Source organism: Myotis myotis, unplaced genomic scaffold (genome assembly GCF_014108235.1).
Source record: "Myotis myotis isolate mMyoMyo1 unplaced genomic scaffold, mMyoMyo1.p scaffold_m19_p_17, whole genome shotgun sequence".
In the NCBI taxonomy this organism is placed as follows: Eukaryota; Metazoa; Chordata; class Mammalia; order Chiroptera; family Vespertilionidae; genus Myotis; species Myotis myotis.
The window spans coordinates 20,009,365-20,032,080 of NW_023416321.1; the positions used below are offsets into that span (position 1 = coordinate 20,009,365).

At 57.4% G+C, this 22,716-nt stretch overlaps 1 protein-coding gene across 23 annotated transcripts in view; it reads right to left on the reverse strand.

Annotated features, from left to right (window-relative positions):
• Positions 1-22,716, reverse strand: part of MAPT (microtubule associated protein tau) — a 73,347-nt gene that overhangs the window by 5,375 nt on the left and 45,256 nt on the right. For 8 of the 23 annotated variants that reach the window (XM_036340106.1, XM_036340107.1, XM_036340108.1 and 5 more), the window contains 7 exons: positions 21,634-22,545; positions 18,963-19,018; positions 15,989-16,186; positions 14,855-14,981; positions 13,561-13,614; positions 11,353-11,618; positions 2,217-2,309 (listed from right to left, as the gene is read on the reverse strand). In XM_036340106.1, coding sequence (XP_036195999.1) covers positions 2,217-2,309; positions 11,353-11,618; positions 13,561-13,614; positions 14,855-14,981; positions 15,989-16,186; positions 18,963-19,018; positions 21,634-22,545 — 1,706 coding nt within the window. The remainder of the gene's footprint in view (positions 1-2,216; positions 2,310-11,352; positions 11,619-13,560; positions 13,615-14,854; positions 14,982-15,988; positions 16,187-18,962; positions 19,019-21,633; positions 22,546-22,716) is intronic. The other 15 variants (XM_036340121.1, XM_036340122.1, XM_036340123.1 and 12 more) reach the window with 7 other exon arrangements.

Consider the following 22,716-nt stretch of genomic DNA (forward strand, 5'->3'; position numbering starts at 1 on the left):
CCGGTCCACCCTGTGGCCGGCCACACTGGCATCCTCCCCAGGGGGACGGTGGCCCCTGCACGGCCCCCTGATCTCAGCCCAAGAGCCGGCTTCCCTGGGGGCACTCCCCAGGGGGCTCCTGGAGGAAGTCCCACAAAGCCATGGCTGTGAGGGGTCCCAGATGGTCACTGAGGGACCTTCCCAGCAATGACCTTGCGTGAGGTCACCAGAGGGTGCAGGAGGTGTCACGCAGGGGACTCCCGCTTCCTGCCTGGAGAAGGGTACCCCAGGGAGATGGCCTCGCGCCTGAGAATGGGTGTAACCAGGGGCACCAGGAAAAGAGGAGAGGTTTCTCCTTGGGTCAGAATCGTCTGGAACAACCCCATTTTCTCAGTTACTCAGAATCATCCTGGTGTGTGCCCTCAGTCAATGGAGAGTTGATTGAGGCCAACAGGTGGGCCTGGGCTGTGTGGCCGTGTGTGGTGTGGGGCGGGAGGCACAGGGCTGGCAGCCTGCACCTCAGGGGGGGTGGGTAATGAATGACTCTGAGAACAGGCCTGGGAGGGAGCTGGGTTCTAGGTGGGCACCCAGGAGGTGGTCAAGGAGCTTCGGGAACTCGTCTGGGAGGGAGGGAGGGGACGTGACCCCGGCTTCCTGCTCTTCCCTGCAGCCTGGATGGGCAGCCATCTCCAGACCGGAGAGCGGAGGGCAGGCCGGAGGCCAGCCCAGGCTGGGGGTCCAGGGCCCCCGAATCACCTGAGGCTGACACTGTGCAGCCACCTTCCCCCAGATGAGCTTTCTTCGAAGGCTCCTCCTGCAAACAAGCCTCAGGCGCGGACCAAGCACAGGGCCTGGCCGGCCGGGGCGCCCACGGGTCTCTGCTAGGGCACAGGCGAGCCCGCAGGCCCGCAGGGAGTGTGGGACAGACAGGAGGTGCCCGAGGAAGGTCCTCCATGCCTCCCACCAGCTGACCAGACACGAGTTAAACCGGAAAGCACACGCCTCCTCCTCTGGCCGGAGACCAGTCTGCGGCAAAGCCGAGAACCAGGAGTCGGAGCTAAAGCAGCAACGTGAGTGACCTGGGCTGGGGCGGGGTGGGGGCCGGGCAGGCGAGCGGGGACTGGGGAGACAGCAGCACTGGTGAGGAAGCGTTCTGAGCGCCATGCAGCAGCCGCGTGGTGAGCGCCCATCCCGGGGCAGCGGGGCTGGGCAGAGCGGGCAGCGCTCAGGCGGGGGCAGCGGCACATTGCAAGAATAAACCCTCGGCTGGATGCAGATGACGGTGGCCCAGGCTGGGCATTTTCTGGAGGGAGAGCCCCTTGGGGCATCGCCACCGTCCTCGGCTGCCAGCCAGGAGCGGAGCCTGCTCTCAGAAACCTCCCCTCCCCAGGAGTGGGCCGCAGGGGTCTGGAGCCTCCTGCTCCCCGTGTTAGGCAGGGGCAGTGGGGGAGCCTCAGGATGAGTTTGCACCCACAAAGGACAGCAGGAGGGCAGCAGCAGAGCTGGCCAAGTGGGGAGGTGAGGGTGCAGCCCCAGGTCTCGGGGACACATGCAGTGGGGATGCAAGGAGTCCCCAGAGGCATTTGGAGGCAGCCAGATTTAAAAGGGCCCAAAGCAAATACAATAAATAATCAAACGGGCCCAAAGCGGTGTTTCCCTGTCTCCCAGGGCCGCAGATGGTCCCCTGGGGCCTTCTGTTGGGCTCTTTTGCATCTGAGCCTCTGCCAGGGGTTGGAGCTGGTTTGAACATGGGCCAGAGGCTGAGGCACTGGCTCACCCCCTGCAAGTGCAGGAGACAAATGAGGCCAGGTACCGGACTCAGCTTGCTCTGAGGTAGAACAGTTCGATCTTTGTGTCCACTTGTCAGGACAGGGCCAGCTGTCCACAGTGGAACCCCTCAAAGTGGGCCTGCCCAGGTGATGGGGAGGGGGTGACAGAGCCAGATGCTGACACCTTCAGCCCAACTTCGAGGGGCCGGGCTGCGGGGCTCCCGAGAGCCCGTGCTGGGCAGTGAGTGGGGTCACGGTGGGTGTGAATGCTGTGAGGACCCCACTTCCAGGTATGGGCCAGAGAAAGATCCCTAAGCTTCCTGGGCAGGCCAGGGGCCCCCCGGTGCTGGGCACCCCTCTGAGAACGGGGCATGGTTTATTCTATGCAATGTCTCACAGGGCACACACTCATGCCACGCCTTCAACACCAGACCCCAGTCGGGCACAGGGAACGTGTGAGGTACTCACACTGCCGCCTCCGGGCACATGTTTGATATTATCCTTTGAGCCACACTTGGACTGGACGTTGCTAAGATCCAGCTTCTTATTAATTATCTGCACCTTTGACAGCCAGAAAAAAGGATGAGTGACACCCCCAGCTCGCCTGCTCTGCACGGAGGACCCTTGAGGGCAGGGTGGGGACCGGAGGCCCAGGCAGCACCCCAGGAAGGCACTCCCCAACCGGCTGATCTGGGCGGACCCACCCTACAGCTTGGGGTTCACAAGACAGACCCATCTGGAGGCAACTCTTCCCCCGACACAGGGTGTCGCGGAGGCCTTGGGCGAGCCTCTGAGGCCCTAAACCAGAACTGAGTGCTCACATGGGGGGGTGGGGGGGAGGGGGGGGAGAAAACGTGCTCACTTGTGTTGCTTTAATCCTCACCCGAGGACGTGCTTAGAGAGAGGAAGGGAGAGAGAGAAACATCGATCGGTTGCTCTCTGTATGTGCCCTGACCTCGAATCGAATTGGCAGCTTTTCCACGCACAGGACCATGCTCAACCACCGAGCCACTCGGCCAGGCCCACTTAGGCTATTAAATGAACAAATACAGAGTCCCAGCTGGGCCCTCACGCACATCCCTCGGACCCATCAGAACCTTCCCCGAGACCTGGCTGTGGCTGTTCTCAAGCTTGTCAGGCGGTGGAATCACCTGCAAGTATTTAAAAAAACCAGACCCCACCGCGATCTAGAAGGAGAATCTTGGGCTCTGCTTCTGCAAAGCGCGTGGTGCTGCCTGCATGCCTGGGTCAAGGACCACTGAGGTCACAGGAGGACGTGGGCGCTATATGGAGAAGACAGAGCAGACCTCCGCCCCCTGGGCGTGCGAGGACTTGGCTGGTGGAAGGCAGGGTAAGTGCTGCCCTTCCAGCCTCGGCTCCCCCTCGTCCACAACCAGGTGCTCAAGGGAACTGTGACCGGGGCCCAGGGGCCTCCTCTCAGCCTCCCTGGGCAGGTGTGGCCCGATGGTGTGGTCCCACTGTCGTCCTGTGAGGCTCAGGGGTGGGGATATTGACATCTTAGTGGGGAAAGATTTTGACCACTTTGTCTAAAAACTATGAAATATGCAGACAACCATGGCACAGAGACGAGGGCTGGCAAACTCCACTTTGCTGGGATGACGACACCCTTGTCAGCAGGTGTCTCCCCTCAGGAGCACTGTGCTTGGAAACGGAGCCACGGGTTTGATTAACCACTGATGATATAAAGGACCAACAGCCGGCATTCCCACTTAAGAACCAGCATCGGCCGATGAGCCAGGCCGTCACGGTCAGGGCACACGCCTGGGTTGCAGGCTCGATCCTCGATGGGCGTGCAGGGGGCAGCCGATCAATGATTCTCTCTCCTTATTGCTATTTCTATCTCTCTTTCCCTTTCCCTGTCTCTCAAAAAAAAAAAAAAAATTTTTTTTTTTTTTTTTTTTTTTTTTTTTTTAAAGAATCAGCATCGCTCTCTGAAGTCCTGAAAACAGCACTGAGACCTCCTCTGTCTTTGGGAGCGATGGCTGGGGGCTGCTGCCCAGAGGCCAGGGTTAGGGTGGCTGAGGCTGAGGGTCAGGGCCCTGGCTGGGGGCCGCTGCCCAGAGGCCAGGGTTAGGGTGGCTGTGGCTGAGGGTCAGGGCCCTGGCCGGGCTCGTCCGGCGAGAATGAGCCAGAGCCGGCTACCCAGGGGTCCACAGGTCCTCAGCAAAATGAAGACCTGAGGATATGATAGCGAAATTGGTCCATCCTACCTTTTGGTGTTAAAATGGCCTTTCCTTTATTACATTATTAATTACTATATCACGTTAATAGATATTATTTTTAGGTGTCCTTTACCTGGCTACGTAAACAGATAGCAATCTTCTGGAGGCACCACCCCCAGCCTTTTTCTCTAGCATGAACCTAACCGCCTGAGAAACCAATCTAACCCACCTCTTTATTCTTTTATGGTCCTTTCAAATAAAAGCTATGCCTGGCTGGTGTGGCTCAGTTGGTTGAGCATTGTCCCGTGCACCGGGAGGTCCCCGGTTCTATTCCTGGTCAGGGCACGCTAGATCTCTGGGGTGAGGGTGGGGGATGGGGGTGTTGTGTGCAGGAGGCAGCCAATCGATGTTTCTCTCTGATCAATTTTACTCTCATCCTCTCCCTTCCTCTCTCTCTAAAATCAGTAAAAACATATATTTTTTTCCATTAGAAAAAACCCAGAACGTTGTGCTTTTGAAAATAGAGGTTAAAAAAACGCAAAAGTTTTCTTGCCTTCCAAACACAACCACTATTGTATTTCATTGCATCCCCTTGAAGCCTCATATATACGTAAACTGCCGTCATGTGCGTAGAAATGGTAGTAATTAGTGCGTCCACACACTTTCTGTCTTGTTTTATCAAGTAACGTACCCTAGGCACCTGTGCTATCAGATGTTTATCCTGATTCCATTTTAAAGAATATCAACAGCCTCACCACGAACACCTTTGTGCAAGGAGCTTTTCCCTGTTTTGGGTTATTTTCATAGCATGGGGTCCCAGAAGTAGAATTTCCAGGCCACAGTTATAAACGCTCAGCACAGCCCCCTGCGCGGCTTTCTGAAGGATGTTCCCCGACAGCGCGGTGCAGGCAGCTCACCATCGCGCTGCCAATATTGGGCATTTAACAATGTGTTTATTTCCTTGACTAACACAGGTGGCACTGCACTGTTGGCCTCCTCTGCCTTTCTTTGATTTTTACTAAAGTTGCTCCTCTGCCCCCTTTTTGCTAGTAGGGGTATTTCTTTCTAACAAACAACTGTTCAACTTCTTTCTTTGTAATTTCTTCGTTTTTTAAATGTAAAAACCACCCCTCCGTTAGCGGTAGCGGTTGATGAATCTCTAATTCCACGTCCCCTTTCTCACCACCACCCCCTTCGTTTACTGACGCGGAGCTCGCGGGGGAGGGGAGGCCCAGGGAAGTTCAGCAACTTTCTCAAGCCAGTGGCAGAGCCCACAGGAATCTGGATCTGGGCGTGTCTGTGGCCACAGGCGACGGATGTGACTGCAGGGTTTTGCCTGAGCTGTCTGTCCTCAAGGCTGTTGTGTCATAAGTCAAAACAGCGCTCTCCCTAGGAGGACACCGAGTTCTCTCCCGGAGCGGGAGGCACATGGGCAGGGCGTTAGCCAGGCGGGAGCGAAGAGCCGGGTGAGGGATGGGCTTTCTCCCGCTGCTGCTTAAGGAGCTGCTGTCACCCTCTGCATCGTGTCTGAATCAGTGTGTACCGCCCTCAGGTTTGAGGGAGTCCCACTTGAACTTCTTCCTTGGGGATCACTTTTATTTACAACTTTCAACTGGGTAAGTCCCAGAGGGAGACTAGCTTACTTTCACAAAGAGCAGTTTAGAATTAGAAAACAACAAACACACGCACAGTAATAAAACAAGAAAATGTAAAGGAGAATGGTAAAAGAAGGGGAGGCCATTAGCACTGACAATTACAAGACAGATTAGGAGCCCCTAGCTCAGTTGGTTAGAGCTTCATCCTGATATGCCAAGGTTGTCTGATCCCTGGTCAGGGCACATACAAGAACCAACCAATGAGTGCATAAATGAGTGGAACAACAAATCGATGTTTCTCTCTCTCTCTCTCTCTCTCTCTCTCTCTCTCTCTCTTCCTTCCTCTCTCAAAAATAAATAAATAAAAACATTAAAAAAACAACAACACACAAACAAGATGGTTCCTTACATTTAACTCTGAGCTTCCTGGAAGCCAAGGCAAAAAGGCAAACAGGACGGGTTACATAACTACTCTTATCTGACAAAGAAAACTTACCAGTTTTGCAAGGAAAATAACCTGTTTTCTGCAAAATCCACATAAGAAATTCATCAATCAAATCAAGAGTTCATGAAGGAATAATAAAATTTATAACATACACAGAAAATTTGCCCTCCAGTGTGACTTTTTCTTTTTCCAATCCCACAAAAAAGACAACAAACTCTCAGTAGCCCTTTTATGGGATTTGGAAATAGACAAAAGGAACTGTACAAAGCAGACACAAATTACCGTTAGTCATCAAATTAAGCCAACACCCTTTACAGAATGTTAGGTTTACAGAAAGGGGAAAAACGGGTAACGGTTGGCATTCTGAGATTGGGATCCTGAAACGACTTCTCTCTGGAGTACCCTGTGTGATACGGAGCCTCAGGTCTGGCCAGACACTGAACATACCCATCACAGGAAAGAGCCATGTTTTGGAAGCTCCAAATTTTAGTCTGGAGACTCCCAGTCAGGCAAGAAATTCCTGTGGTCAGGGTTTGGCCCTGGAGGAGAGGGTGGGGTGAGGGGGGCGGGTCCACTTTGCTTTAATCTACTTCCTGGAGGGAAGTCCCAAACCTTTATTAGACCTTGAACTTGTTCCGTTTGCGCCCAGATCGCTCAAGGTGCGCCAGGTGGCCCAGCCCTCCCCGAGGAGCTCCCGGCTGGCCCCTGGTCCCGGCTGGCCCTGGCGAGGTCTGCCCCAGCACTGCCTGGTGCTTGCGGGGCGGCCTCACCTCCCTGGGGTCCAGAGGCCCCGGGCTGGGGATTCGGAGTGGGATGTTCTGGTGGGAAAGCTTATCTGGGTCCTGTTAAGTCAACCAGCCGGAGAAGAGGTCAAATAACAGGGAAGTCGCCTGTAGAATTATTCGCACTGTTCCTTTAAACAGTGACTGCCCCCAGCTGCTTTAAAATGATTTACACAAGGGTTTTCCACAAACACGGGCGCTGTGTACGGGAGGGTCCCCGCCCGGCTCTGCCCGCCCCTCACTGCAGGGCCCCGACACCTTAGCCCAGGTTCACCTGAGTCCAGGACAGGAAACGATCCCAGGCAAACATTCACTTACAGAAATGTTCCTCACCTGTGCTTTTTAAGAGCTGGGACGTGGTCAATAAATATAATGAATCTAGAAATACTTCCTGAATGGAGACAGACGCTTACAGCGCTCCATCGCCATCTTGTGGCCGCTGGGAACATTGCAGCCCAGGGCGTTCCCAGCCTGAGCTCGGTAGGTTCCTGTCCAGCTGGGTCTTTGCATTCCGGCTACCGGCCAGGGCCCCCTCCGAGAAGTGACATTAGCTTTGTCTGCTCAGAGCCAACCAGGCCACCCCCACGCTCGGGCCGCCGTGCCCTTTCCAGGCTATGTCCCTGCACATCCCGCTCACCCTTGGCAGCCACAGGATCCCCTGTCCTCACCAGGCAGCCTGGCCCCAAGTGCACCTTCTCTCTGACCCTGGATGGCACCGGGAGGGGGGGGGGCGCTTCCTTCTGCGCCCCCACTGACCACACAGAGGGGTGGCTGAGGTTGGTGTTGCCCCAATCTGCCCTCGCATTCAACTCTGAGGCCTCCCAAGCTCACGCCCACGACCACTGACAGCTGAGCCTGGGCTCTCTGCGGCGGCCCCTCCAGCTCCCTCTTCCTTCCACATCCCGGCTAGAGGACAGTTCCTGTCGGCCAGGGCAGACACCGCTGGGTCACAGCAGACCTCCTCCAGCAGCTGTTCACGCTCCTCGGCTCTCGTGTGAGCGAACAAAGCTCCGGCCTAAGCCCCCACTCCCCTGCCCATCCCAGCTCTAACTTGATTTTGCTTCTGCTCTGAAAATCTCCAGCGTGCGGTTCCTCACGGCCTCTTCCAGGCCCTGGGCCCAGCACTGTGTGTGTGTGTGTGGGGTGGTGGTGGTGGTGGTGGGGGGGGGGCTCTCCTTGCCAAGGCCAGTGATGGTCCCAATCAAGGGTCTGCCCTGGCTTCTCTGAATTGTTGGTAACACGTGAAACTGGATGACACCCCATAACACAGGTGACTCTCCGTGTGGGGGACCCCCATGGTGTAGGCTGCTCCCCACTGCATCCCTGGCCAACCTCTCTGCTCCCTTTGCATCTCCCTCCCCTGGCCTGGGCCCTGGGGGCAGCAACTCAGCACAGGGCCTGACACTCAGAGGTGCCCCAGAAATGTCGGGTGAATGAACACAGGGAGGTAGGAACCCGCTTCTGCTGCTACCTGCGTGCTCTGTATCACCAGGATGTAAGGAAGCCAATTCACATTATTCACCTGCAGTGAGTAGCTTTAAAAAAAAATGTTTTAAATTTTAAAAAAATGTAAAAATTGATTTTAGAGAGAGGAAGGGAGCGAGAGAGAAACATCGATTTGTTGTTCCAGTTCTGCATTAGTTGGTTGATTCTTGTATGTGGCCTGACTGGGGATGGAACCTGCAACCTTGGTGTATCAGAATGACACTCTAACCACCTGAGCTACCCAGCCAGGGCCTTTAAAATATGTTTTAAATGCTGGTTCTCTGTTGCCACGATGGAACTCTCCCCTGCTCCCCTCACAAAGAGTAAGGCTCGGATAGACTCTTGGGAGGGAGGTGCCTGGCCGGGACTGAGCTGACATTTGGGGACACTGGGTCTTAGCCTGGGCTACACATCGGGAACACCTGGGGAGGCCCCCTGGGTTTCTTACGAACCTGGGAAAGGCTCTGGCGTCAGGATTTTTAACAGAATCCTCCCCCTTCCCCAGGTGATTCTCCTTGGCAGCCCGGTGGGGAATGAGAACCGTGTCCGGCTCCAGGAGCAGGCTCCCTGATCTGAGTGACCCGCAGCTGCCGGCCTTGCCGCCCCTGGCTCCCGTCTTCGTCTAGTTCTGTGCAGGGGCCGAGGGATTGTTCCGCACTTTCCTTTTAAAGTTCAGAATTTCGTTTTGGTTTCTGCAAGCTGTGCACCATCACTGCACAACGAGGAAAGTAGGAAGGCCGAGGTTCTCGGTCTGCAGGTTGCCAAGCAGCTGCTCTTCCTTCTTCCCGGAGGCCTCCGTTCATGGAGGAAGCTGCCCCTCAGCCGAGCGCTGTTCCCAGTGCGGCCGAGTCAACACGGACCCACAGCCCCCCAAGGCCTGAGCGTCGCCTCCGGGAACCGCCGGCCCAGTCCGGACGGAGGACAGGGCTCGCTTTAAGAGCCTTCTCGGTGGATCCCAAGCGTCTCTGTTTCCTTTTCAGCTTCCCCGGAGACTGACGCGTTGCTCTTTGTAGTGGTGGCTGAGGTGGTCTTTGGTTCAGACAATTGTCTAGGTTTTCTATGGACGTTAAGGGGCGGCTGTCGCTCCTCCCTCTGCGCTTTCCCACACCTCCCGCCTGGTCAGTCCTAAGGAAAGTCACCCTCTCTCCTTCGGGAGATGAGGGCACGTCTGCGCCCGGCCTGGTGAGTGGTGACCCGGGGCACCTTCCCCTTCCACTCTGAGCCTCAGGTCACGGCCCTGGTCCCCGGGCTCCTCGCCCTGCGCAGTGCGGGGCGGGGGCAGGGCAGCCCTGGGAGAGTCTGCCCTCCACTCAGCGCTGTCACTCAGCAGAGCTGCAAGAACTGGGCCAAAGGTGCCGAGCCCTTCCAAGCCAACCTCAGATGCCCCTGGGGTGGCAGGAGGACACGGTGTTTGCTGGTGTGTGACGGCCCCGCGGACTGGGAGTCGCTCAGGGCTCCGGTTCCCTCGGGGTGCGCTGCTCACAGCTGCAGAATCATCTCCACGGCGCAAACTGGCCGGTGGGGTTTTGCTTCTCATTTTTCAAAACGGGCAAACGGTCACACTGCTATGAAAACAGGCACGAGGGTCCCCCGGCACTGAGGGCAGGGTGCCGCGTGGGGAACATCCCATTGTCTTGCAAACCAAGTCCCTGGAGCCCCTTCTGCCCCAAACATCACAGAAGGATCAGCCTCCAACCAGCACCCTCACCGCTGCCTCAGCCCCTTCTGGAAGGAGCCGGGCATCTCTACCGAGAGGCGCACAGGCCGGCATCACAGGAAGGAAACATGGCCCAGGGCCTCCCTGTGGTCCAAAGACAGCTCCCCCGAGAGGCGGCTGGGCCCCCAAGGCTGGGAGGGGCCAGCGGGAGGCCCTGAGGCTCCCAGGAGCCAAGAGCAGGGTTCCAGGGAGACACCCACACGGGCTCTCCGAGATGCCTTCTTCCAGGGACACCCAGTCCCCGGCCAAGAGTAATCAAGTCAATGGTGCGGAGGGTGCCCGCTGTGGGGAGTCGAGCTGTCCCAACGGGAAGGTTCTGTAAAGACTCCAGCCCACCAGGAGGCTCATTGCCCCCCAGACGGCCCAGCCCAAAGCCCCCACACATCTGTGGCCCCCAGAGCAGAGCCTTGGTCATCGGTACCCCACACACCTCCTCTTCTCCCTTCCCCGTGGCCCCCTGGTGGTGGGAGGGGTGGGCTGATCTGTGTACCCACAATTCATATGCTCAAGTCCTAACTCCCAGGGCCTCCGAACGCGGCTGTGTCTGGAGACGGGGCTGGTACAGGGTGGTTCTGTTAAAACAGCTCCTTAGGGTGAGCCCTCATCCGCATGACTGTTGTGCTTACAGGAGGGGAGGTGGGCCCAGAGACATCCGGAGGGAGGAGCGGGAGCACGCAAGGAGGGGGCAGCCGTCTCCAGTTGAGGAGGGAGGCCTCAGCGGCCCTTCCACACCTCGGTCCTGGGCTTCTGCCCTCGGCACTGGGAGGAGACAGGTGTCTGCTGTGTAAGCCACTCAGCGTGGTATTTCCCGTGTCAGGCCCAGGAAACTCGGGGGGCAGGGACAAGAGGAGGCAGGCAGGAGGGGTCCAGGCCAGCCCCTTCTCCCTCCACCTCAGGCCCTCGGAAGCTCACGGCCCCCACCTTTAGGGGACCCCAACATTTCATGAGCGCCCACTTACGCCTGGAAGAATCAGTTCAAAATGGAGCCCAGACTTCCCCAGAACTGAAGGTAGAGAGAAGCCTAATCTAAGCAACCGTCCGACAAACGCCTGACACCCACCTACCGACCAGCTGTGTCACGTTCTACACGAAGTGGGCACCCCCACTTCGAGGACCCCCGGGTCACAGATCAGCAGGGGCTGACATGGGGAGGAAAAGAACAGGCACTTTCTCTCCCCCACGCAGAGCCCCCTTGGCTGCGTGGGACCCCAATAAAGAACCACAACCCATTGTCTTTCCTTGAAGAGGTCTGGGAGGGGGCCGGGGTGCTATGTGAGGGTGGGAGGCAGTCACTCGCCTGCCTCTGCCCCAGGTGTGGGGGCCGCACGCCTCCCCCGGTTCCGGTTCCGGTTCAGGTTCGGTTCCGCACAAGCACAGTGGCCTCCGCACGCCCTTACCTTCCCGCCTCCTGGCTGGTGCTTCAGGTTTTCGGTGGAGCCGATCTTGGACCTGACGTTCTTCAGGTCGGGCATGGGCACGGGGGCAGTCTGCAGGCGGCTCTTGGCTGAAGACGGCGACTTGGGTGGCGTGCGGACCACAGCCACCTTCTTGGGCTCCCGGGTGGGCGGGGTTGGCAGGGATGGGGTGCGGGAGCGGCTGCCAGGGGTGCCCGGGGACCCGGGGCTGCTATAGCCACTGCGATCCCCAGATTTCCCAGATTCACCTGGAAGAGAGGAGGGAGTGAGGCCAGAACTCGGAATGGGCGCCACTTGGCCAAGGCCCGGAACTGCCTGTCCCGAGGGCCCATCCCGGGCTCAGGGCAAGATGGATGAGGCAGGTGGGAAAGGCTGGGAGCTCAGGAGGCTGCCCTTGAGCTCATCCAACGTCTTTCCTTCCTGGCCTTGTCGCTGAGGGCAAGAGACAGTACCCCTTCCCAGAGAGGGAGTCGATTCTGCCCCAGGGCCCGGGGGTGGAGAGGTGGGACCCCAGCTCGCTGTGTGGTCTCTGACAAGCCACATGCCCCTGAGTGCGGGCCTCACCTCAAAGCCAAGCACAGGGATAAAGCCCGCAGTGAGGAGCCGGGCGGCCTTGGCCCTGAGCAAGGGCGATGCCAGGGCAGGACTAGGGCCACCTCGTCTGGACCCTGGAGACCCTTTCCCCACAGGGTGAATGGTGAGCTGCTCAGCAAGTTCGGGGCTCCCCTCCCACCAGAGCCTCCACAGCCCTCCTGACTCCAGACACTGTGCCTGCTTCAGGCCCACCTGTCCCTCGCTCTCCAAACAAGCCATGCCCAGCCCGGTCCCTGCCCTGCCGTTCCCGCCCTTCCCCACGATGCAGGGCAAATGCCAGTGCACCTGTCACACCCTCGGGGAAGGCTGCTGGGACCGTCCTCCCCCAGGGGCCGCTACCCGGTGCTCCCTGACCTGCACCCCGCACCCCACTGCCCTCCAGTCATTTACTGTTCCATCTGCCCCGTGGTTCAGTGGTTCCCCTAGTGTGGCCCGGGGCCCCTGCGTCAGTCTCTAGACCCGCCAAGGAGAGAGGCACGCTCGTGCTTCCAGTTGTGGCTCCAGTCGTGTGAGCCAACTGCATCGTGTGAAGTGACAAAGAGCATGCAAAGTCGTATGCAGATCCAGTCACAATTCCTCACTGACCCCATAGCATAGGCATCAGGTACACGAGGAAAACACTGCATGGACAACCAAACCAGCCCGCCTTAATGCGCGCCATCCTTGTCGGCATCGCCCGAGGGCTGTAAGAGGCAGGTTCCCGGCCCTGCCCACACCTGACGTGACAGAATCTCTAGAGGTGCGGCCTGCAAGCTGCTGCTCCCAAGCTCCCGGTGATTCTTGAGCAGCCGGGTCTGAGAGCCACTGGGCCCCATGCTGTGCCCCCAGGGCCGAGGCTTAGCTTCCCTCCGCTCTGAGGCACTTGGCCAGGGGAGAGTAAGCCAGGTCCTTCTTAGAGTGTGAATCGTCTGCTGTTAACCCTAAAGTCAAGTTCTGTGGCAACAGGACAAATGAAGCCTTTTCTCCTTTTCCACCTAAGAAACCCCCCCCCCCCCCCCGTCTCTGCCTCTAGGCTCATCCCCACGCACTCTGCCCTGCCCTCCCCTGCCCTCCCCTCCTGGCTCCACGCACAAGGCCAGACTTGGCGATGGCTTCACATCCTTTCTGTGCCACATAATTGTGGAGTGACCCCTGAGCCTGTGTCCGCATCTGAAAAGGGGGGATGTGGTCACAGCCCCCAGTGCTGTGATTGGAGGCTGGATGTGGCGACAGGTGGAAGCGTCCAGAGCAGAGACCAGCCGGCCTCACAGGCTGTGCAGACCACGTGTGATAAACGCCAGCGGGAACGTCACACGCAGACCTGGGTTAGGGCCGTGCAACCTCCAGCAGCCACAGGCAGCCCGAGGCACACGCTCCCCTGCCCCACCCGGCCCTCCCAGGCAGGAAATGAGAACACACAGGATTAGAAAGCTCCCTCGGACGGACGCACACGGCTCATCAGACCACACGCCAGCGGAGGAGCGGGACTCCTGACGGCCCCGTCCAGGCTCAGCGCGTGAAGCCACGGTTTAGGAAGCGGGTCCTCTAACTCTAAACACCAAAGCCAACACACAGCCACACACAGAGGGGGGACCCCTGGCGGAGCAGGCGCGTTACCTCGCTCAGGCTTGGGCCCCGCGGGGGGTGGTTTTCTCTGCACTTGCTTGGTAGCTTAAAAAGAAAAATCCACAGGAAGCCTCATTACAATCAGGCAGAAACGGGGCCTGAGGAGCTCTTCTCTCGGCCGTGGGCGCCCAGCCAGGCCGAGGGGCTGAGGTGGGAGGCAGGGAAGGCGTCCAGGGAGCAGGGGTCTGTCAGGAAACAAGGTCGAGGGGCCCATGGGGTGCTCTGTCCACCTGCAGGAGGCCACCCGAGAGCGGGTGAGAGCCAAGGAGAGAGGCACGCTCGTGCTTCCAGTTGTGGCTCCAGTCGTGTGAGCCAACTGCATCGTGTGAAGTGACAAAGAGCATGCAAAGTCGTATGCAGATCCAGTCACAATTCCTCACTGACCCCATAGCATAGGCATCAGGTACACGAGGAAAACACTGCTTGGAAAACCAAACCAGCGCGCCTTAATGCGCGCCGCCCTTGTAGGCATCGCCCGAGGGCAGACGCGGGCTAGACGCCACGCAAAAGCCTGCTGCCGGCGAAGGGCTCTGAGCTGCTGCCCTGGCCAACGGCAGCAGAGGTGTCTTTGGACCAGGCCAGGCTCACGCACAGCCGTACAAGACCCACAGGCTCCCGAGCATCTCCCTAGAGCCAACGCAGGCCAGCGCCCCCTGACTTGTGCAGCATCGAAACCCAGTTGCCTGGAACATGTTTCCTGGGAGAGGGGGGGCTAAGCCTGGCTCTCCCCAGTCCCCCAAGAGGGCTACGCCTCTGAAAGCACCGCAGGAAGCAAAATCGCTCTACGGGAGCCTTTCCTGCTACTGAACCGACCGGGTTTACTCCCAGGAGCGAAGGACAGGCAGCAACTGATCAGCGAAGACCCTCAGCTTCTGTCAGAGGGTCCCCAGCACCCCAGCAAGTGAGGCTGGGCAGAGGCTGTGCCCTGTGTAAGGTCACACATAGTGACATGCCTGGGTGGCCGTCAAAACACCTCCCAGGGGCCCTGGACTGGGTGGGGGTCAAGAGAAGCTCAGAGAAGCCCCCTTCCTGCCCCTTGTTACCATGCGGCCTCATTCTCCTCCTGCTTCCAACGGGCTGGTAGACGTGGCCGTGCAAACTCTGAGCTTGACACCTTCGTGGATAAAAGGTGGGGATGCAATGTCTAACTAAGAATTGTCAAGAAGGCGGCAAAGAAAACGCATAATCCAGTGCTTAGCGAGCAGAAGGCATCGAGGAGCCACCAGAGGCATGAACTGTCAGGGACAGTTGGAGACGAGGGTTGGGTTCCGGAGAAGGTTCTTACCCGGCGGGGTCTTTGGGGACGGCGTGGTTTTCGCTGGAATCCTGGTGGCATTGGCCGGGCCTTTCTGGCCTGGGGGGGCCGCTCCCCGGGGTGTGGCAATCTTGGTTCCAGTTTTAGTGTCTGCCCCCTGTAAAGCGAAGCATGGTAGCGTGGTTTTTACGGTTGAGAAAGGACATTGTTACCTGGCGTCGATGCCACTTAACCACTTCGACTCAAAATGAGGCTACGGGTGGGGTGACCCTTTGCCTACACGATGCAACGAATGTCTCCTACAATCACAAGGGTTTGCTGGGCACACAAACCCACAGGCCCACCCAAACGCCAAGCGCTCCGAACACCGTGTCCTCCTGGGGGAACGTTCAGGTGAGCCATCAGCGTGAGCTGCGCTAATGTGAGCTCAGGCTCACTCTCCACCAGGGCCGCTCAGCAGGCCGGACATCAGACGGCCCCGTGTGGACACCCGTTCTCTGCCTCTCCTCAGGGGTCTGACTGGCGGTGGCTGGTTTCACCAGAGGCCCGTGAGGACCCTGTTTGTTGAACTTGACCGAGAGTGCTCCAGAGCTAAGTCATACTCTTCTGTTCTCTCACAAGCAACCCTGGGTTTCAGCGGCTCCTTAGATGTGCTAAGAGCCCGTGGTGGGTGGACACAGCATCGATTAGCAAACCGGCCCGAGGCTGAGCAGGGCACCAGCACAGCCAGCTGGCAGTGCCCGGGCCTGGTTACCCAGTCGATGACCCTGACTCATGACTCAGAAAAGACACTGCATTCACCAAGGACCTAACGATGGCTCAGGAGGGAGTCAACTAGCGGGTCAGGCGTTGCTGCCCAGCGAGGCTGGTATCCAACCCGAGAGGGCAATCTGGAAGCACTCCGGTTCCCCAACCCGGAGGGGACAGGGGAGCCCCACTAGAGCGGCGACTTCACTGCGGGGTCCCGGCAGGTGCCTGGGGGCTGCTGCTATGAGGACTAAGGGAGCTTAGAAGGAGGGCTGAGGCCCCATCCCCATTCCAACTGTTCTGTGTGGCGCTTCTAGGTAAGAGCTGATCTGAAGAAGGTCTTTTCGGCTAAAAGAGACACACATTGGAAAACCACATGAGAGCAGCCTGGTTCTTTGCGGAGGCGTTTTTCCTTACCTTGACTTTCATCTCCTTTGCTCCAGAACCGCCGGTTCGGGGCGTGACAGAAGAGACGTGTTTAGGAGAGGAGGATGGCTCTGGGCACACGGCAGGGCTGGAGGGTTTGATCAAAGGGTCTGAGCTACCAGGAGGGGGGCCTTTGGGGCTAAGGCAGGGCCTACTGTTCAGGGTTTTAGCAGAGGAAGGTGTGGATGTCTTAAACATAAACATAAATAAAATCAAAATAAAAGTCAGCACATGGGGGAGGGAAACAAACTGAAAAGACAGTAACGAAACATAAACAAGGCAGGTAACGGTCTACGGCAGGGATCTCCACCTGTTTGGATCATGTACCCTTGGCAGCCGTCATCGGCCAGAACAGGTGGGGACATGCGCCCTCATGGACTCGGCCAACGCTATGTCATGACGCCAATATAGGCAGTGCATTATAGAACGAACATGTGACAGGACTTTTAAAAGAGAAGCCGAAAAATGGAGAGAAGTTCTAGAACGTTCTGTCTTGATCCCATTGGATTTTTTTGTGCCCCCCCCCCCCCAGCTCCCCACTTTGGAGATTTTTTTGATTTACAGGTGTTTCATGTCCAAAAAGTTGGTGGAGATCACCAAAGTAGATGATTCTAGGATGTTTCTCAATAAAACTTCTGCAGCGTGTCAAGCGTCCGACATGCCCAATTCCAGGTGCAGAGCCAGGCTGGCCTGCTCACCCCTGGCGCCCTCCCCCTCGCTGACAGGTTGGTACCGCTACAATCAGAGCCGTGCCCGTTCTCAGTCTCAAAGATTCTGCCTGACACCACTTAGCACTCTCTCTCTCTCTCTCTCTCTCTCTCTCTCTCTCTCTCTCTCACTCTCACACACACACACACACACACACACACACACACTTTCTGAATAAAATCTGCAATAGAACTGAACTCGATCTGGTGAACCCTAATCTGGCCCATGTCTCCTCTGGAACGTGGGCCACTTCAGGAAAAGCCTGGATGGGCGGGCGGCCCAATGGGACAGGCGCCTGAGAGCCGGATGACCTCACAGAGGCAGCTGCACTTGGCGATGTGTGGCTGGCACCTGTGGTTTGTCCTAACGCCTTGGGGGGACTCTGACCAGGGTGTGTGGCCCAGGGAGAGGAGGGGCTACACTTTCAGTAATAAACCCTGGAGGACCAGTCGAGAGGGAGGGCTGAGCGACGACGGGGCAGGTTCTGACAGAGATTTTACTGGTTTCTGGGGTTTGTTCCTCATCGCCCTTGCATTCCCCACGGAAGCCTCAGCGAGGAGGTCGGCCCAAGGGATGGAGGAGGAGTGAGGGGAGGGATGCGAGCTGAGGTCCTGGGGCTGGTGAAAAGGAAGAAAAGCTGGGGGTGGGTACTGGCAACGCCTCCTTCCCCAGGTGCACAGGCAGCACTCTCCCTACCAAGGTGTCTGAGAGACCTGACCCCTCACTATGAGCAACTCTAGGGCAGGGACGTTGCACCATGTGTGGGAATGAATGAATGAATGAATGAATGAATGAAGAGTGAATGCATGAGGCTGGGGTCCCCCTAAATGTGCATCATGGTTGGCAAGCAGCTATGGCTACTGCTTCAAGCACCGAGGGCACAGCCCCATCCCCCGAGTCTCTGCAGGACCCTCAGCTGACTCACAGGGTCTTGTGATGGGGAACCCTGACTTTCTACAGGACAGCGCTTTGGGGAGTGGCCCTCAACACGGTACCATTTTGCACCTGGGGGCTCCATCAGGGCTCCGGGGCTGATGAAGACCCAGGCCTTTCAGGCGGAATTGATAACGGGAATTTTAGGCACCTTTAAGAAAAACAGGTCTTCGTCTAGGGCAGTGATGGCGAACCTTTTGAGCTCGGCGTGTCAGCATTTTGAAAAACCCTAACTCTGGTGCCGTGTCACATACAGAAATTTTTTGATATTTGCAACCACAGTAAAACAAAGATTTATATTTTTGATATTTATTTTATATATTTAAATGCCATTTAACAAAGAAAACTCAACCAAAAAAATGAGTTCGCGTGTCATCTCTGACACGCGTGTCATAGGTTCGCCATCACCGGTCAAGGGCCATGGTGGGATTTTCCCGGGAAAACACTGCTGTGCAGCTACAGGAGCGCAAAGTCACTGAGGGGAGTAACTCCAGCTGATGGGAAGTCCTGGGTGCAGTGCTGGTGGGTGGGTGGGGGGCAGCAGGCTGCTTCTCTTACTGACCCTGGGGTTTGTTTCTGAAGACTGACGACAGCACATGATCAAATCACCGCCTTGGCAAGATGTGAAGCGGCATCTACTGCGCCACGGCCGCCACACTTGTCCACTTAGCATTCAAGGTGTGTGCCAGGCTTCCCTCCTCTGCCAGCCGCACCCCCACCACACCCCCGCCCCCCAGCTCTGCAGCCACCAAGCCAAGCTGCTTAGAGTTCTTGGAAGGCATGAGGCCTCTCTTCCCAGTCTTTGCTGTGCTGTTGCTGCCCTTAGAATGCCTTTCCCACCCCTGCCTTGCCAACCCTCCTTTGTAGGCCTGCTCTCCTAGGGCTTTCCGGAACCTTCCACCTTAGGTTGGGGATCACGTCCTTGCTCAACACTCCCTCAGCCCCCCAAGGAAATGATATTTTTCTATCTAAAGTGTGTGTGTGTGTATATACATATGTTTTTGAGCCCAGACCTGCGGCGAGAAGTGTAAGATGTACAAAATCCAGAAAAGTCAAACGTACCTTCATGTCCCGTGAACACCTCATTTAACTAGGCTAACGGATGGCACCTAGGAGCAGGGCTCCTGAGCCTGCCGACTGCCCTGCCCTGGGCACAGGGGTAAACGCGGGAGTTTTACGTTGGCGTAAAAACAAGCGCTGGGAATGGCAGCTGTACCTCAGTGACACGTATACAGACACATTGTACATGAAAACTAATTCAGATATAAAGCACGGCTTCTTGGTAGACTTGGCGGCAGACAGCTCCGTGGTTTCGGCAGCTTACCTTGGTTTTCTTGTCGTCGGTTCCAGCCCCGTCTTTGCCTTTGCTGACCATGCGAGCTGATGAGATATAAAACGAGAATGGACGTTACACCCATTTGCACGGCTCCTGGACGGGGCCCGGGGCCGTCAGGCCACTTTCTCAGGGTAGTGCCACCTGCTTTGCTCAGGTGGGCTCAGCGGGAACCACTGATTTTCTCTCCCCTGGAACCTGTTAGGCCTCTCGCTGTTAGTATCAACACAGCACGCTGGGGTCATTGCTTGGCGCACCCTGACGAGGGCAGCAGGCTGGCCGAGGGTGGGGACATGCAGAGGGGACGCAGAGGCAACTTCCGGGCACACGTTGGCACAGGGAAGGCAGACCCTGCCTCTCATGGGTTCCCTTCCTGCCTCTGCCTGGGCCAGTCCCCCCAAGCTGGGGCCAACTCCTCTCCAAGGAGGGGCACTTGAAAGCCCCAGGGCCACCGATGGGGCAGCTCAGCCAGGCTCTGGCCCCTGCAGGACCCCTGCTCATGCTGTCACCCAAGGGTCAGGGCGAGTGAGTTGTCTTCCCAGAGCCAGCCCCTCACTCATGCGGGCTTTGGGCACTAGCCCCAGCTGTTCTCCAATGAGCCCAACCTGAAAATGACCCAGCCCTGGAGGGTCTTCTCACCACGTGGTGGCCCTCCCAAGGGGTTAATCCTTGCATTTCCCCAAATTAGCTCATAACTGGTTACCATCGAACATCCTACAGATGACCTCTGGATTTTAGGACTAAACCATTGACCACTTTTGTGTTTAGGAAGCCACACCTCTTGGTGAAACCAGTCTACTGGTCTACCAGGGTCACCTCTGCCTGACCTTCTCCTTCTACTGACATTCATTGTTGAAGATTGATTATAGATTTGTCTTTGATTTCAATATTGTAATCCCCTTGCCCCAAGGACAATGGGGCCTCTTGGAGCTGCTCACTGGCTACGGGAGACTGGATTTTTAGAGTGACCAGCATTGATGAGCTAGCCCAGCGCTTTTCAGACTTTACCGTGATGAATCACCAGGAGAGGTTATTAAAATGCAGGTTCCTGAGTCCACCCTGAAACTCTTAGCCAGGGTCCAGGACCTGGTTCACAGCCTTTGCCCACATCAACCATCATGCATGTCACAACCAATGCGTCTGCAAGATCAGCATTTCCCAAATTGGGGGACTGCTGAACAGGCCCTCTTCCAGGAGATGGAAGCAGATGAGATCAAATAACTTTGGGGAATTCATACTATGGGTCCTTCTCAGAGGGTCAGCATGTGCATTAGATTATTAAAGACTCGGGCAAGTCCTGCACCAGCAAACCCTATTTAACTTTGTTTAGTCTAAGCTGACTGGACCATGGACACACCTGTCAGCATCCAGTGGACCAGGATTCTATAAAACCCCGTTTTCAGGAAGCGGTGTTGTAAGGTGTCAAGCCACAGTTATTTGCCTCCTACTATTTTGGAACTTAGGATATTTTAAAATGGACACAGGATTTTTTTTTTCTGTTTTAAATTTTAAGGGATTATAAATTTATTAGGCCATCTGGGTACCAGATGGGTTGAGCTCCAAAATGGCACCAGCCTCTGTTTTAAATTTTAAATACAGCTTCCTTTATCGACAACATTTCCAAGTTTTCTTGACATGCAGGATCTAATAAAAACTTAACAGATGTTTGCCATTGACAGCTTCAGTAGCATCCATGTCTGAACCCTGAAAATAACCCTAAAATGCTCAGGGCTCTAAATGTATGGATGCACCTGACGTGGCCAGGAAGCTGCCTTGGGTTGTATACTGTCCCCTCCCTGACAGGACACAGAGACCTCGACACTTGGGAACCGCCCCTCCCATCTCTCCAGCCCCCAAAGGGCGACTGTGGTCTTGCTTCCCAGGGCTCAGGAAGGGGGGTGCTTTGAACAGGAACATTTTGTTCCTGCTCGTTGTCCCTCCTGCGGGGTGGGTGTGGGTGGGGTCGTTGTGTCATTGGCTCAGTGTGGGCTGTTGGTCGTGATGCATTGTCCACTGACAAGAGCAGCAGGAGGCGGGCGCGTGCCCTCTGCGTCTCTGGGCTAGGAGGTTTCACTCCAGAACCTTCTGGAAGTCACTGTGGTGTACAAGGAAGAGCTTCCTTTCCGAGCAGACCTGCCTGGATTCTGAACCTGGCTCGGCCATTTGCGACTTGGTAACCTTCAGTGAGTTACTTTGCCTCTCTGAGCCTCAGTTTTCTCATCTGCCAAGTGGGGCTAATGACACCCACTTGGGAGGGCCGGGAGGGCTCTAGACTATACATTTAAGGCGCACGATAGGCCCTCAAAAGTCGGAGCAGCTGTTATCCTCTCTGGAGTGCGGCCCACCAACCTCCCGTGGGCTGGTGGAATGTGCGGATAAACCAAGTGGCTGGGGGACTGAACAGGGCAGGAAGCGCTGGGTGGGGGTGTTGGTGACATGCAGAACAGCGGGCAAGCGTGAGGGGGGCACGTGCGTCCAGGGCCTGAGGGCAGGAGGAGGCCACGGGAGGGTGAGCAGCGGGACCCAGGGGGTCCGCGTAGTGGCTGTGCCTGGGAACCTGGAAGCGGCAGGCGTCATGGGGGCCAGAAGCTCAGTGGCAGTGCCCGCAGCCTGGGTGGCACACGGGGTTCCGGGAAGCAGCCCAGGAGCTCTTGACACAGACCTTTGAGTTGAGGGACCCGGCTGGCGGGCTTCCCGGGCAGCCCAGCCGCAGGCTGCTTTTCAGGTGGTTCTCGAAGGTCAGTCTTTTTTGTGTCCTCCCCCTCAGAGGGGCTCGGGGGCTCTGAATCCTCTCCAGGGGCCCCCGGAGGGGCAGTTCCTCCCACATCCATCCGGGAGCCTCCCTGCTCCTTCTGCACGTTGGCTTTGATTTCCACGTGGAACGTGAACTCGGGGGGCCCGTCATGCCCTTCCACAGGCCCCGCGCTGGGCCCCTCAGGCTCTGCGGCCTGGGGCTCTGTGCAAACTTTGGGGAGGAAATCGACACGGAGGGGGATGGCACCCTCAGCTGGGAAACCGGGGGTGCCAGTGGCTTCTCTAGAAACTGTCTGGGGGGCTGGCCCGCCTCGGGCTGGGGAGCTCTGCAGACCTGGGGAGACCTGGGAGGGAGGGGAACCCTGGGAGGGAGGGGAGTCCTGGGGCGAGGACTCGTCGATGTCACGGTCTTCATCCACCTCCTCACCCCCCAGCCTCTCTTTGCCCTGATGCCCCTTCAGAGGCGGCTCCTCCTGGCGCAGGCCTCCCAAAGGCTGGTGCTCCAGCAGCCCCAGGCCACGGCGACTTCCCGCTGTGTCCTCGGGTTCTGTCCCCAAGGGCGGGTACGCGGCTTCTCTGGGCCCCTCAGGCAGGATGGGAGCCCCAGGTACGTCGGGCATGTGCTGGCGGGTCAGACCCGGGGTCCTCAGGCCTGTGGCTGCATCTCCGTGACACCTCGGCTCTTTGAGGACGCCTTCCTGGACCACCTCTGTCTGCAGATGCCCAGGGGAGCTGGGCTCCGGGAACGCCGGGAACGGGGCCTCCTCAGCCCGGGCCCCTGGCTTTGGTCCCCACTCCTGGAGGGGCTCCCGAAGGCCTCCTGTTGGAAGAGGCGGTGGGCAGATGGGATGATGCTGAGGACGGTGAGAGACTTGGACTTCTGGCTGTTTCTCTCCCCGAGGCATCACGGAGACCCCAGAAGCTTCTCTGCCGTGTCCAGGCTGAACCTGAGAGCTAAGTCCATCGGCCAGGGGCCTCTCGGGCACCTCCC